Here is a 16,543-nt window from a genome sequence, read left to right as displayed (position 1 = left end):
AAGATATACAATAAAAAGTATGTAAAAGTAAGAATTATAGAACATGTAGACAACGTAGACAGTTGCAAATCGCGTACAAAAAATACCAAAACTATATATTAGAATATAAAAAATTATGCGTTAAAAATTGCTTATGACTCAGAAAAACAGGTTGAACAATATCATAAACCTTACTCCTCTGTAATTATTGCAAATATTGGACACTCATTATTTCAAGTCTTAAACTTGTGGCAGAGATGTTATGGCTCATACAACCTTAAATAGCCAAATCAATGACGAAAGAAGGAATAGCATAATTTCACCTGTTCATTAACTTAACGTAACAAAATAAAATACGAAGTTACTCATAATTATTCTCAAGAAGCATTCAAAATTGAACGAACGTTTGAATTCTGAGCGCCGGGAGAACGCGGATTCCTATACGCACTTTTTTAATACAAGCTTTTCCAGTACCGATTCGCATTTGAATAGTACCAGCTACAGAAAGCAATCGATATCAGGCGTGGAAGGAAACGAGAGATCGATAAGGCGATTGCATCACGGTACGCAGCAGGAAGGAAGAGAAAGGGATGAGAGCGAAAGAAGGGATGAACGAGTGAGTGAGTGAGTAAAGAGTAAGAGGGTGCTCGCCGTCCTGTAATTGCGGAATCGTAACACATACATATGCATGAGTATGTATACAGGATGTCCCAAAAACTACATGTATACAGGATGTCCCAAAAACTTACTAGTGTAAGATATCGAAATGGGAGGTTCCTGACGTAATTTTAAACAACATTTTCCTTAGCGAAAAATTTGTCCAAGGCGTGGTTGAAGAGTTATTAACAAAAGAACCCCGACCAATCAGAGCGCTCGATTGACGCGAGCTACGAATAGGGAGCGTTGGCTCGGACGCCCGGCCTATCAACAATCTATCATTTCCCCATCCATTCCATTTGAATAACGATTAAATATATTAATTGTTATTAATTTCCTTGCACTGTTATTCATATAGTTTATTATTCGTCATTTTCTTAAAACGCTTCGCGGTTCACGCGACAAAAGCCGGGCGTCCGAGCCAACGCTCCCGATTGGAAGCTCGCGTCAACCGAGCGCTCTGATTGGTCGGGTTTCTTTTGTTAATAACTCCTCAACCACACCTCGGACAACTTTTTCGCTAAGGAAAATATTGTTTGAAATCACGTCAGGAACCTGCCATTTTAATTTCTTACACTAGTTTTGAGGCATCCTGTATGTACAGCTTGACGACGAATTCGAGCCGCTCCATACTTGACAAAGTTCCAATACTATTCCGCGGTATCTGTTCTGCGTTTACTTTATTATTGAAGCGTTAAAAAATCTGTAAAATAGGCGCTTTTCAACAAGCTATCCGACCGCTTATTTAAACGCTACGCTTTATCTAAACATTTCGGTTCTATTAAAGTTCCATTTGCTTACGCTACATGTATACCTAATATTAAATACCCTCGCTCGGGACAAAGGGATTTCAACATACAAAACGTTCGTCTTTACATACCGCTCGAGCGTTCGTGTCTGCGTTGGTGTCTGTATATAGTACGCGTACGCGTGTCACGATGTTTCACACTAATTGTAAAATCGGATGCGAGCAAACGGATTCCAGCGCGTCAGAGTCTCGTTATTCGCGTCGTTATATACGTCGAATATCCGAAGCCGGTCCACGCGAACGTGAACTGGCTCGTTCGTAGTTTAAAAGTTCGCGAAAATTTTTATTTCGAATTGATCGATTGTTCGTTGGTCCATTTCTCTTTTGCATTCCCGATGCCTGTTGATGTTTCGTACATCGTTTTTCGGGATGGAAATAAAGCACGTGGGGGGGGGGAGAGTGAAAGTAAAAGAAGAGTGAAGAGGGAATCCGGATAAATGAAACTATTAGAACAAATGATTGGTTCGTGGTCCGATGAGCGGTGGTCCCTGCAATGCAAAATCCGAAGCAATCCAAGTATGACAAAACAGAAACGAAAGCCAAGACGGAAAGCGAGAGAGAAAGAGAGAGAAGAAGAAGAAGAANGTCAAAACGACTTCCTTGGGCAATCTAGTGTTAACTAGGAATTATTCAAACCTCGTCAGGGGGGGAGGGATATTGAGGAGAGATTACTGAAGAGTGGTAGCTTTATGGTACTTCGTATCGCATTAAAAAATTTGCAATTTTTTAGGTCCTCTAGAATATATTGCAACCGGAGTAAATAATACTTATTGATGTTCAACAATTGGCAGATACAAGAAAGATCCTATGCAATTTTCTTTTAACTCGTTAAGGATGTATAGGCTATACAGGGTGTCCCAGAACTAGTGTTAGGCCTTGAAATGGGGTGGAGCCATGGTGATTTTAAACAACTTTTTCCTTTGCAAAAAAGTTGTTCGAGGCGTGGTAGTCGAGTTATTAACAAAAACTCTCGACGAATGAGAGCGCGAGTATACAAGGCGGGCAGGAGCGAGGTAACCGCCTCGTGCGTTGTCGCGCCCGTACGTCGCGCTCGTGACGGGAGCACAAGATGAAAGAAATGTTACATGCAAAAATGAACTAACAAATTGATTAAATTTGAAAGAAAAGAAAGAGATTAGTCGTTAATTACGTTCACTGAACGAATGTAACATACTGAATGAAATAACTAAGAAATTTACAAATTACAGAGTACGTAAAATTATGAAAAATGCGAAAAAAATCAGAGTTGAACTTACTTCTTCGTTGGTCAGTGCACCTGCTCGTAGAAGAACGTCAATGGGTCAATGGGTCGACCTTCGGCACTCGAAGATAGGACACATGGCTCGCAGCAGCTGATGCTTGGAGAAAGTCAATGACCTGCACCCGACGATTTTTTCTTTATCATTACGATCATTGTCACTTTCCCACTGGTAAATTTTCACAAAACAAAAATTGTCACTTTTACACTTCCCAAATTCACTGCCACTTTTCATTTTACAAATCCACTGTCACATTACACTTTGCAATCTAAAATTTGCATACACGTTTTTATTTTAATTCTTAGTTCCGATCGGAATACCGTTCGCGNGGACGTCAATACTTACGACTTCAATATAAAATTTTTTTCACTAGCATCAATAATTAATTAACAAATAAAATTGTTTATTACAAAAACATTTTCTTTTTCCAAATGAAAAATGTTTCAAACAAAAGTTGTAGTTCCAGATACAACAAAAATTCTATGCAATATCTCCGTACGTCCAACGTTTAGTCTTTGTTTCACACAGGAGGTCCCATAAGACTGCCACTCTTTAGTAATCTCTTCTCAATGGTAATATCTCCTCTTATCTCTAAGAAGAGGATCTTTTATCTTTAATTCTTACCTTCGGTCGAAACCATTCGACAGCGTACAAGATCGGCTTTGTTCCCAACAAGGATCACCGCCCGAGCCGACATATAATCGCTGCGCCAAAGTGTTTGCAAAATTTCTTCTGCGACTCGTACGGAAGATCGGTCGGTCGTCGAGTATACGACGCAGTAAGCGTGTGGCTCGTGCGCTGCTATGCAAGCTTCCGGCTGCAAAGAAACCTCGATTCACCTACACATCTACAAGATTGCCGCTAATGTACCCCCTCATTTTGACTAATTTTAACGTATACACGCGTTCATCTACTATCGATCGAGTACGAATTTATTCGACATTTCGTGGTAAGTTTTAAATACCTTTCGCTCCCGTCCGGTGCGATGGACAAGGGTGGGTCGCGTAAACCGATTCGAGGCACGAAGGCGATCGATCGAGGCCACAATGACGCGCCGGGATTCGATCGATCGCTGGACCGTTTTACGGTTGACCGACAGTTACGGTTCGATGCTTGTCAATCATTCTTCAGGGTTGGTCTCACCGAGCTTCGCTAACACGTTTTACGCTACGTGCCCGTTCGACCGCGCGTCCTATCCCTTCTTCTTGCTCTTACGCCTCTTATTCGATCTTTCTACTGCGCCTACGCTCCTCCATTCATTCGATTTATCTCTCCGATCGCTCGAATTTCCAACGAAACGTACGATGCGCGTTCACGTGCGAAACTCGCCATTCACACAAGTCGATAAGCACACTGTTACAACGTACCGTCATGTCGGCACTAGAGAGGTCGATGAAGGTCAGTTCGGATTCCTCCCCGGCTAGAAGAACGCTCACAGTTTTCTCGCCCGACTCGTCGTCTGGAAGAATGAAACATTATCAGAAAGAAGGACAATTTTTAAGTCCTCAGGAGTTGAATTGTTGATGACCTACCGATCGACGTGTCGTATGCGTGGAGATTCTCGGACGTCATGAACTGGGAGACCAGCGAGCTTTTGCCCACGGCCGGAGCTCCCAGCATCAAGATACGATATGGCGTCGATCCTTGGGACGCGCTGCTCTCTCGTGAACTCGCCAACGAGCCGGCCGCGGAGTTCCTCGCCGAACCGGGGTACGAAGCTGTCAGATGTTCCGTGCTGCACCGCCGTTAGAGCGTCCACGCCAACAAAGAAAGCGATAAAAGGACGAAAGACGACAAAGAAAGACACTACTTCTTTTTTAAACCGACGTTCGTGTGTTATGGCGTAAGGAGAATTTCATCGGCTGTTCGATTACGCGGCAAACCGTTCACCTCTTTCGTCGCCTATTCTTTTTTCTTTTTTTTTTATAATACTTGGTACTTTTGTAACACTTTCGACCGATGGATGACTCGGAACGATGCCACTAGATTCTGCTCTAAGGTCCAACACGTGTGTCTACGTCGCTTAAATGCTCAATGCTACAACGTAAACTCACGCGTTCGATTTAGAGTAGAATCCTGATGATCCTCTTCGATAGACCTCGCCGCTTCTTCGCCCTTGTTTCGTTATCTTCGAACGCTGTGGTTCCCCCGTAGCTGTTTCATGCCATCGGTTTATTTCTGCCGGCGAGTGGGGAAAGGGGGAACGGGGAACGGTGGTGGATGTATAGATGATGTAAAAACATAAGGTGTGTTAATGGATGTTCAAATGGATGCGCAAGAACACAACTTATGTTTTTACATCATGGATGTATATTCTATTTCCTGAGTGACTAGGAGTCGGCACGGTTCAGTTTTCGGTCGTTCTGCGCATCTCCCACCAGGGGTCTCAGAATTTATCCCTCGGCCGGAAAGTGGGGACGACACGACCATGGTGGGGACTGGTACTTGATAGGTTCGCTTCGCGAAGGCGCGTGAGGGGAATAGTAGTGGGGATCGAAATACGGGCGAAAAAGAGGGGAAGCGAGCCGTGCGGGAAAAATTATGAGACCCCTGTCTCCCACCCATATTTACCACTTCCCAATAGAAGCGTGTCCTTATTATCCTACCGTGTATTATGAACCGTAGTCGGTGAGGCGGCGATTAACGCGTGGTGGGAGGTCCGAGACGTTTGCTGCGGCCTCCACCATCTTTCAAACTGCGCGGAAGGCTCCTAGTCACTCAGGAAACAGATATAGGGTTTCTTGGTCGGAAATGCGAGAATACCGAAGTCTCACCTCGAATTGCTCGACGCTACGCTATTGTTGGACCGGGATCTCCTACTTTTCAGCGAGTCCCCTCGATTCACGACACCCTTGGTGGTTATGCTGAAATGTCGCAGCCTGTAATACTCCTCCTCGACGCCCGTGTTCGGCATGCTGGCCACCCTGGATCGCTGCTGTGGGAGACACAGGTAATTCGGTCGTCCGGACGACCGGCTACCGGGCGTCTTTACCGACTGAGATCTGCTGTGATGCGGACTCCCATATCTAAAACGATTTCATCATTCGCAATAGTGAACGTATACGAAACCATGATGTAAAAACATAAGGTGTGTTCTTCCGGCGTGTTCAAATGTGTCGCTGTTTGCGCCTTCCACTCATCGGCCATATTGGAAGTACGATGATCTATTGTTTATTTCAAACACGCATATATATTACTCTCCGAGAACCTAATTTTTGACATGTTTACGATTTTAAAATTCGCTCTGTTTTAATATGAAGTGTGATTGGTTAGAAATCCAAAATGGCCAACGAGTGGAAGTGTCCGTGTACAGATGGATGTTCAAATGGATGCGCAAGAACACAACTTATGTTTTTACATCATGGATGTATATTCTATTTCCTGAGTGACTAGGAGTCGGCACGGTTCAGTTTTCGGTCGTTCTGCGCATCTCCCACCAGGGGTCTCAGAATTTATCCCTCGGCCGGAAAGTGGGGACGACACGACCATGGTGGGGACTGGTACTTGATAGGTTCGCTTCGCGAAGGCGCGTGAGGGGAATAGTAGTGGGGATCGAAATACGGGCGAAAAAGAGGGGAAGCGAGCCGTGCGGGAAAAATTATGAGACCCCTGTCTCCCACCCATATTTACCACTTCCCAATAGAAGCGTGTCCTTATTATCCTACCGTGTATTATGAACCGTAGTCGGTGAGGCGGCGATTAACGCGTGGTGGGAGGTCCGAGACGTTTGCTGCGGCCTCCACCATCTTTCAAACTGCGCGGAAGGCTCCTAGTCACTCAGGAAACAGATATAGGGTTTCTTGGTCGGAAATGCGAGAATACCGAAGTCTCACCTCGAATTGCTCGACGCTACGCTATTGTTGGACCGGGATCTCCTACTTTTCAGCGAGTCCCCTCGATTCACGACACCCTTGGTGGTTATGCTGAAATGTCGCAGCCTGTAATACTCCTCCTCGACGCCCGTGTTCGGCATGCTGGCCACCCTGGATCGCTGCTGTGGGAGACACAGGTAATTCGGTCGTCCGGACGACCGGCTACCGGGCGTCTTTACCGACTGAGATCTGCTGTGATGCGGACTCCCATATCTAAAACGATTTCATCATTCGCAATAGTGAACGTATACGAAACCATGATGTAAAAACATAAGGTGTGTTCTTCCGGCGTGTTCAAATGTGTCGCTGTTTGCGCCTTCCACTCATCGGCCATATTGGAAGTACGATGATCTATTGTTTATTTCAAACACGCATATATATTACTCTCCGAGAACCTAATTTTTGACATGTTTACGATTTTAAAATTCGCTCTTGTAGTAAGTATAGTTATTCGGCTAGGGATGTATACGGAAGTGTGTGTACGGGAAGAATGTGTATCAGCGAGAGTCCGATGCGGAATGAGCCGAAGTGATCCGAAGTTTGAAGAACGAACGACAGGTCTGGACGAGTAGAGACGAGTCGTGTTCGAGAAGCTTTAAGAGTTATGTTCCTTATGTATGTTAATGTTCACGAGCTGTATTCAATATTATCCAAATATATATACATATTTAAACAAAAGGGTTTCGACGTATCTGCCTACTACACTCTGTTTTAATATGAAGCGTGATTGGTTAGAAATCCAAAATGGCCAACGAGTGGAAGTGTCCGTGTACAGATGGATGTTCAAATGGATGCGCAAGAACACACCTTATGTTTTTACTTCATGTACGAAACTAGGCGGCCATTAAAGGATCGAACCTCATCTCGAAATCGTGTATCTCCTGCAACGTCAACGTGTTCGCGACGTCCAATAACTGCCTCATGTTCTCTTCCCTTCGTCTAACGTCCAGTTCCGGGTGTAGCAATATGGTCGCCGCTCCGGCCGATCCGTCCATAGACAAAGATGGCTGTTGGACCACTATAGTCGCCGCTTGTGCCGATCTTTTATTTCCACCCGTGCCGCCTCCTTTTCGGTATTGGAAATTAAAGCACTTGTTATCCTCCACATCCGGTCCACGGTTCTCGGTGAGAAAGACTTCCGGTGTACCGTAATTTCTACGATACTTTCTCGTCCTTTTCCACGAACCGTGTTTTCGCGAGCTACTCTGCCGTTATCTTCCATGTTTTATATGATTTTTCTCGTTTTTCTTACTGTTCTTCCTGACGATCGTACGAACGAACACGGAATCGACCTCGTTTTTCTTTCCTCTTCCTCTCCCCCTTCTCTTTCTCTTTTTCATTCTCTCTCTCATTTTTGTTTTATTCGATTTTCGTTTATCGCTCTTCCAAAGTACAGTTCTTTCTGTCTTATCTTCACTTCCGTTTCCGTTCGCCGATCCTCGCTATTGTTTTCCGCGGGTCAATCCTAGAACGACTCAAAAATCATATTCATCGTTCTAGAATCAACTTGTGTTGACAATTGACAACGGCCAAGCGTTTTGTACGATACCAACACTGGTCTGTTTATTTCGCGTGCGTGTCTCTCAAGCAGAATTGCCGCCCGTCGCGTAACGTTTTCAACGTTTATCTCTCGAAAGAGAATCGAAGGGTTCGTAAATTGAAGAACGCTTTCCCTTCTTTCGCCTTTGCCTACCCGTTCTTTTATTTTTTCCCTCTTCCTTTCGTTGTCGGTATTTTGGGAATCCGTGTATCTTTAGACTACACGACTGATTGACACACACGGTTCGTTGGGAATATTGATTAATCGATCAGAACCGAATATACATACTCGGCTCGAAAGAGGGTGGAAAGATCAAAGATGGGAAGGATGAGGGGGGGGGGGACGAGGTTGAGGTAACGGATTTGACGAGTTACGAGAAGAAAGGAAGACGATCTGTTCCTGGGGTGAAGGCAGCGTCAGTATTCGCATCGGTTGAAAACAAGATCGGGCGGAAATTCGATAGAATTTTGCAACAGCTATATACTTAGATCGTTTACTATGTTACTCTGACTAATCGGCAGATATATCGACGAAAACATGCGCACTTAGTACCGAAATTCAAGCATACGTTGTTTTCTGAAGCCTTGACAGAATTGAGCGATGCAACAACACATGTACATACATACATACATACAAACATACATACATTCATACATACATACATACGTATGTACGTGTATCTACCGGATCCCGTTAAAAGTTCTTGACACGGCGCGACGGTTTAATTGCGCGCTAGGAAAGTTCGCCAAAATATACTCGATCCCGATATGCCGGCGATCTGTGCCAGTTTCGATTCTCTACGACGCACAGTGCGGAATTTTCGGGCAAAATTCAGTACTTGAATAAAACTACCAAAACTAGTGTAAGATATTGAAATGGAAAGTTCCTGACGTAATTTTAAACAACATTTTCCTTAGCGAGAAAGTTATCCAAGGCGTGGTTGAAGAGTTATTAATAAAAAACCCCGACCAATCAGAGCACTCGGTTGGCGTGAGCTACGAATCGGGAGCGTTCGCTCGGATCCGAACGCTCGGCTTATTAACAATCTATCATTTCCCCATCCATTCCATTTGAATAACGATTAAATGTATTAATTGTTATTAATTTCCTTGCATTGTTATTCATGTAGTTTATTATTCGCCATTTTCTTAAAACGNTTGGATTCTGTCCGCATTGGCGACGTGGCCTTCAAGCGGATTGCCAACTTTCGTGGCGAACGAAGTGAAAAACTTTCCGCGGGACCCGATAAAAACAGATAGTTTGTGTTTGCACGATGTTTTAATGTTCTAGGCGAGTATGGTTCTCTCCTCCTCGAGAGGCCGGGTCGATCCGACGTGATTCCGTATAATATCTCATTTAAGCCTATACGGAAAGCGTAACGAAAAGCTGTGTTTAGCACGCTAGCTGATACAAAGCAACTTACGGTGAAATTTCACGATTTACGAATACTTTTGTCCAGAAGAACATTTTTCCTCTGACCTTTTATGATCGAGGAGAGAGAGAGAGAGAGAAGAGAGAGAGAAAGAGAGAAGACAGAGATATGCGAAAGACAAACAATGGAGATATCGAGATAGACAATGTGAGACACAAACGATAAGTGAGTGAAATGAAAACATGAGAATGGAGGTTAGTAATCTGTTACTCGAATCACTGAGCGCAATACAGATGTACGACAATCAACGGAGACGATGGTGAATCGCATAATCGGTGGTGCGTTCCACGAATAAATGCTACGGTATTTAATACGAATCCGATCGATCGCTGACCGAATCCTATGAACCAAGTTAACAAGATCTAGGGAATTTTATTCGATAGTCAAGCGAATTTCGACTAGTCGTAAATTCGGTCGGGCGATCTCTCGGCTTCGAGGCGAAGCGTAACTCGAGCACAATTAACAATTATACCTATTGCGCAAAACGGGAAAAAGAGCCTGACCCATGAATGAATGGTTGAAACGAGGGGATGCGATTCTGAAAGAAAACAACACAATTGATATTCTTAACGAGAAACGGCCACGAACCCGAGCTCGAATCGTCCGCTCTTTCGCGTTTCGCTTAGAACTTTTACTTTCATCCCGCTTCTTTTTTTCTTTTTTTTCTTTTCTTTTCTTTTCTTTTCTGGTTTGCATTACACGAGCCACGTCTCGCTTTTTCCAACAATCGAGCAACAAAAAAAATAACGACACTGCAAATAATGTATCACCTGCGATCGATATCGAATATCGATAAAACCGTATCGCCGCGTATGCCGTTGGGACACGTTCACTCTCGACTCACCCGCAGTTTTTCCGTGAGACTTGCCGCTGGTGGTTTTTCCAGCACCGTCGGTCGATTGATCGTTACCAGTGCGAGGCGGCCCGATAAGAGATATGTCTAAAGGGTTCGTGGTGACGTTCACGTTCGGCTTTTCCTCGCCACTGCTTTTCCCGGGTGGAGAGTCATCCGACAGTTCGATGATCCGTTCTTCGCGTGTCTTCTCAAGGATCAGAGACACCATCGAGTGCAGGCCATCCGGTTGGCCAGCGTCCACTGAACCTCTCACAGGTGTGCTGCAAGGAATTCAATATTTTTTTTTTCTCTTCTCTCCAGAAATCGCTATTAACGATGATCAGATCACGATTCGTGATGAATGAAATGCTAATGGCGTGAGAAGAGAAAAGTGTAGGTGTCACAGACGAACCTGAAGAAATCGGTCGCCCTGAGGTCGGGGAGAGGCGGCGTTCTACCAGAAACGGACACCCTGTTAATAGTGATTTCGTTAATCGTGTTCTGGATGGCGACGGGCGGCAACGGGTCGACCGGTGGAGCTTCCGTTTCCTCCAGTAGATTCGACACGCTGGACGTCCGGACGTTGTTCAGGCAGGGGATGGGAATTTCTGGGCTGGATTGTAATCCCTTCTCGTCCGAATATTCGTTCGTCGGCGAAGACGGAAGAGGCGGCGGGGACGGGGGCTGGGGGGAACGATTCGATTCGGACGGCGGGGGAGGATCTGATGACGCGGCGGGTGGTGACATCTCCGAAGGGATGTCCATCAAATCGAAACTGTCGTCCGGTTGTTCACCGTCCGTCGTCGTCACCTGGAACCAACCGTACTTCCGTCGGAAAGAAACTTTTCTTAAGGCAATCGTCGTACGGCTAGTAACATTGAAACTGAGCCAGTTTGGGATCATGTTCGTTTCTCCTAGGGGAAAATTCAAAACCAGTAGAAAGTCTACGTTGTTGATGTATTAAAATTGTGTTCATCGATGCCAGATCGAGACTCATTACTCGTTTTGAATTTTGTCGCCCTAGGGGAAACTAACATAAGCCTAAACTGGCTTAGTTTTATTGTTACTAGATGTACAAATTTGTACGAGACGCTTAAAACAGACGGAGAAAAGAAAAGTTTCTCTCAGTCAGCCTCCTCCACCATCGGACATGAAGTTACTATGTCAATTATGTACACCAATACCTCGCTTTGCGTCGTTTCGTTTTGCGTTTTTTCGAAGTTGCGTCGCTGCTTAATTAGTACTAATTTTCACTGTGCGTCGTTAGATTTTCGAGGTNTGTTTACTTTGTTCAATTTTCTTTTTAAAAAGTAGTATTTTCGTAACCCTGTAACCTATCTTCGATCTTTACATGGTTTGCTATAGAAAATCGTAATTCACTTTGCGTCGTTTCAATTTGCGTCGTGTTTTTTTCGAACGTAACCACGACGCAAAGTGAGGTATTGGTGTAATTCAATAGTGATCGTTGCCACCTTAAATAATCAAACTATTCTCGACTCTGTCTATTTGAATGCGCGCGAGTTTTGTCGCGTGTGGTCGAACGTTAATTTGAAATGTTCGTGTATAGAGATTACCATCGTAAGCATAGTGTTTGCGCTGTCGGTGCTGGTGTTGATCGTGGTCTCGGAGGCGGTGCTCGACCCCATGACCACGACCTTCGGCACGGTGCGACAGCTCCGGCTGCCGCCGGCGGATTTAAAGTGCAGTCTCCTGAGCGCGGATGCCGCGTGGGACAGTAGATCGGTGTCCCGCGAATTTTCCGTTCCATTGTGACGATGCGCGCTGTTCGAGACACGTGTTGCCTGCGACTGCGGCTGCGACTGCGGCTGCGACTGCGACTGCGGCTCAGCCGAATCGGTCCCATTGCCCCGCGAGCTACCGCCCTTTGCACGGCCAGACCCGCGACTCTCCACCAGACATCCCTGTACCCGAATTATTCATCACTCAATCAGACTTCCTTCTACGGTATCTTAAATACACAATGTCTATTCGTTCGAATCGAATGCATTACTTTGCTACTTGGCCAGCTAGCGCGATTGACAACCGCGGTTTAAGACTTCGGACGAATGATTCGTTAAGCAAATTAAGTTTGTCTAAGGACACCGGCGAAGCGAAGCAGTGAAATGGTTGGTAGAGCCACGCGACTCCCATAAACGAAGATCGATTCGGAGTCTACCTAGCGCAACCTCCTATCGTCTACTATAGTCAACACCATCTGTTTTACGAATTCTCTTGTACTCACGTGGTTTCTGTGTTCCGGGGTCGACGGCGGATTCGGTGAATTTGGCAGAGAACCCCCTGTGGGGGTGCAATGCCGCAGTCGCGCCAGGGCCGTACGAAGCCCCTCCGTCACGAGGCTCTTTTATTCTATTCTTCGCAGTCCTACTCTCTCTCTCTCTCTCTCTCACTCTCTTGTTTTTTCTTTAAATATCTTTTCTCTTCTTTTCGGTTGCCTTTTTTCCAATCGTTACTCTTCGCTTGAAATATAAACGATCGTATTTTCGTTCTCTGTTGATCAGCTCCCTTATCTTCGTTTTTTCCTTTCTCTTCTCTTTCAAATACTTCCTCCGTGAGAAACCGAAATGACTTCGGTTCCCGAACGGAGGGACTTCTGTGGCCTATCGATGTCTCCTCTCTCAAATCAGACTCCCGAGTAAAAGGCACGCGATGAAAATCGACATGCGTGCCCTCCGAACCCGAGGATGTTCAACGGATTTAACCGGACTTCGGCCGGATACTTGCGCGCAAATGCCTGATCCATACGAATTCGATCTCCTCTAAACGCCTCGACTTCATTTTAACCGCGGTCACTCTCGCTCCCGTGTTCCCGTTTGCGATCGTCGACAATCTCCCTTCGTTTCTTTTCTATTCTCTTTATTAATCGACCATCGCTTCCGATGGCGTTTCGTCTGTAACCGGAGAAAAATAACACAACGTCATGCGGCGAGTACAGGCACTGGTTTACATACATACGTAGATAGTAAGAAACACGTTTACGTCAACGTGCGTTGCTCGTTTGTATTTCGTTAAACAGATTGCAATTAACGTGTTAAGAATTACCAGCGAAGATTCACCGTAATTCGATCCGTATTAAAGGAGAGACGCACTTGCATTCACGGATGTGCGAATCGCACGATCGATTCGCGACTTTAACAGAATCGTGCCTCGGTACTTTCCAACTAATCGCCGTCACTGGTGTTTGTTGGTCACTACGTTTGTGGGGACAATGGATTCGAGTTAAATGAGAAACGGGATGAGAATGCTCGGCGTTAGTCACAGCCGGTTGTTGTTGTTGGCTGTGTAACAAAATCGAGAGGCGTATTATTGGCGGCGTTTTAATTAATCAATTTCCGCCGGTCGACGGAATGTGACATCGTCGTCGTTAAGCTTCGCACAATTCCCGGCGAACACTATAACTGTACGTATCCGGAATTGCGTCTTACGTTTTTAATCAAGGATCCTTCTGTGGGACTTCTTCCTCTCGATACGAGGTATCACCGCGAACGTCTGTCTTTAAGAAAAAAATAAAAAAAAAAACGAAACCCAGACGACGTGGGCGAGACTCGTGACGAAAACGTGTATCTCGTTTCCCAAAGCGATTTCCGTTTGTTTATCGTGAACCGATCGTCGCACACTCGTGGATGAATGAACCGAACGGCGGCTAATGGGACGTCGGGAGTGCAGATGGGTTGAGCAATCGGGGGTAATGTCTGATACAAAAGTACAAATTACACAGATCTAGAAATGTCTAGCTGAAATAGTTTGTCTCTATGTGAAAGTGCAAATTTCGAAGCAGTTCGAAACTGTATTCATCGATAAGACAATCAATTGTTTGTCATAAATTTCAAACTACTTAATCACTGTGATTGCATTGTCGAAGTGTTCAGAGTAGAAACAGTGAAGGGGATGAAGTTGAGAATAAAAATCTGGAGACAGGAGATATATTGGACACGGGAGTGTGAGAAAGTTCGATCTGCTTGAAAATTGTTTTAACGCCGCTGTCTTTAGGGAGGAATGTTTCTAGGTCTCTGTGTGCCAGGTGTAACGCGGTGAACAACAACACGCCGTGTATGTGGAAGCATGCGAAAAATTGGACGAGGGACAGACTGCTGGCTAACTGGACAAAGTAAACGTAGCCTGGCTGAGACACCACGGATCGACATTATCTATTTATTTACTAGGATCTAGCATGTCGAGGGCTAACAAGGGTAGTTTACACTAGATACCTGCTGCGTCCCCTCGAGAAAACTAGCACCTTCTACCTTCGCATTCCACGGATTACTGGCGTGGAGTGCGAGCTTCGGGAAAGGACACCGGCGCTTGCGCTTTTACCCCGTCGGAGATTGAAAACTACTAAACTAGCAGCACCGTCGCGGTCCGATCTACGCCACCCTCTTCCATTCCAGCCCTCTTTCACCGTCGCTATTCTTTCGACTCTTCCATTGCACAATTGCACCGGTACGCCCCTCTCGCTGTTAACTCCGTTTGTTATTATCACTCGAACCGCCCTTGTCCCAACGATACCAAAATCGTCCTAGTTACAACTGAAGGAGTTATCGTCGTTCGATTAAAAAAGGCTAGCAGCCATGCATGAACGATGCACATTGATCAATCGAAATTCCTATGAAATATGTCGTCTGCTGGCAAGAAGTTGCAATCTAATACAAGATACGATCAATCGAATTTAGAAATTAATCAATTGAGATCCTGAGGAATATCTAAATATCTTCTATGGAACAGTCGATGGTTTGGATCAGTGGATCCGACAAGGGCAACACGTTTTCAGCGAATCGATCAAACACATGAAAAAGCCTTATCACCGTTCATCGAAATTGATACGATCTCGGTGATGAAATGCTTGTCGATAATTGAAACGTATCTCGTGGGAGACTGAATAACGCCGGTAGGAGTCGTTAACGAGACGACACAGTCGACCATTTCAATCGACCAACGTTTTCTTTACGGATGTCAGTTGGATTGCGTAATGAGGAGCGAAACCGATGCGTCGAGCGGGCTATTTTTCATCGGTCAAACGGTTGTCGTATCCCTGACAAATTATTGAACTTCATAAATCTGTAGAACATCTGCGCAGATGCGCAAACGTTTCCTACGCGTTACGCTAGTGCCGTTCACCTCTGGCCTACATTTTATATCATTCACCGTTCCAGTTTTCGACCTCGCGTCCCTTTTACCCAGGACAGGCGAGCGTCCTCGCGAATAAATGCGGAGGGAAAACCCATCAATGAGAGTAATGAAAATACCTTCTGTTTTCGCCCGGTCGGAGGGGGAGGAGGAGGGGCACGCGTGTGCGTGTGCGCGTGCGTGTGCGTGCGACGCGGGACGCGGCGTATCGGCTAGCCGGGGGGGTTGAGCGAGATGGAAAATCAGCAATGTGCAAATCGATGATATCCATGCCATGCCCGGAGTTGAACGATTTTAACGCGATTTAAACACACGCCCTCCGAGTTGACCCGAAGCGCACGCGAGTTGATCGACCGCTTTGTCAAAACAGAGAGGCGCATCTAGGTATCGATCTGACGACTGCACATATACCTACGTTTCGCATAACACAAACGCATCCCCCTAGCTTAGGCCTTTCACGAACCTGCAGATATATTATTAGCAACCAAGGTGTAGGTGAAAATGGATCATAAAGAAAGAGACGTAGGCATTCTTAAGATCGTCTTAAGTATTTGCTATCCCTGTCTATACTATATTTCCATGTCCACGTCTTGTATAGGAAATAGGAACTTAAGCAAATGCTTAAAACGATCTTAAGAATAAGTAGAGAATATGAATACTGGTCATAGATCCACTAAATCTTGGTTAATGGTTTCAAAGTACTTAAGGTAGCTCGTTATTTGGGTAACGTATCTAGAGAGGGCCCTACAGGGGCTTATTTTAAAATAAGAATATGAAGTGAAAATTTCGACCTACCTTAACCATAGCTTCTAGGGGGGATCTTCAGACTGAAAAAAGAAACAGATGAACAGATGATTTAAGGGGCCTTATCAGTGTGAAACTTTGAAAAAATCGAATTTTCTTTGCACTTTTCAAAAGTTTATATCTTCGAAGATGTACTAAAATTTCAAGGTCGAATCTCAACTAGTTTTCAAATGGCAGCCTTTTAATAGTATTAATATAATATAAGTAATAATGTA

At 45.0% G+C, this 16,543-nt stretch overlaps 1 protein-coding gene across 1 annotated transcript in view; it reads right to left on the bottom strand.

The window, feature by feature from the left end:
• The window catches only part of LOC108623746 (uncharacterized), a 30,955-nt gene extending 18,211 nt beyond the window's left edge, over positions 1 to 12,744 (bottom strand). The window contains exons 1-9 of the mRNA XM_026812577.1: positions 12,625 to 12,744; positions 11,957 to 12,304; positions 10,795 to 11,192; positions 10,392 to 10,663; positions 7,434 to 7,641; positions 6,537 to 6,788; positions 4,236 to 4,438; positions 4,071 to 4,162; positions 3,328 to 3,520 (exon numbers count right to left, since the gene is read on the bottom strand). Of these exons, the coding sequence (XP_026668378.1) occupies positions 3,328 to 3,520; positions 4,071 to 4,162; positions 4,236 to 4,438; positions 6,537 to 6,788; positions 7,434 to 7,641; positions 10,392 to 10,663; positions 10,795 to 11,192; positions 11,957 to 12,028 (1,690 nt within the window). The 5' untranslated portion in view covers positions 12,029 to 12,304; positions 12,625 to 12,744. The remainder of the gene's footprint in view (positions 1 to 3,327; positions 3,521 to 4,070; positions 4,163 to 4,235; positions 4,439 to 6,536; positions 6,789 to 7,433; positions 7,642 to 10,391; positions 10,664 to 10,794; positions 11,193 to 11,956; positions 12,305 to 12,624) is intronic.
• Between the last annotated feature and the right edge of the window lie 3,799 nt (positions 12,745 to 16,543).

Source organism: Ceratina calcarata, unplaced genomic scaffold (assembly GCF_001652005.2).
Source record: "Ceratina calcarata isolate Rehan_Ccalc_2016 unplaced genomic scaffold, ASM165200v1 scaffold289.2, whole genome shotgun sequence".
Classification (NCBI taxonomy): domain Eukaryota; kingdom Metazoa; phylum Arthropoda; class Insecta; order Hymenoptera; family Apidae; genus Ceratina; species Ceratina calcarata.
The sequence above is the reverse complement of the archived record's forward strand: the minus strand, read 5'-3'. Positions and strand labels throughout refer to the sequence as shown.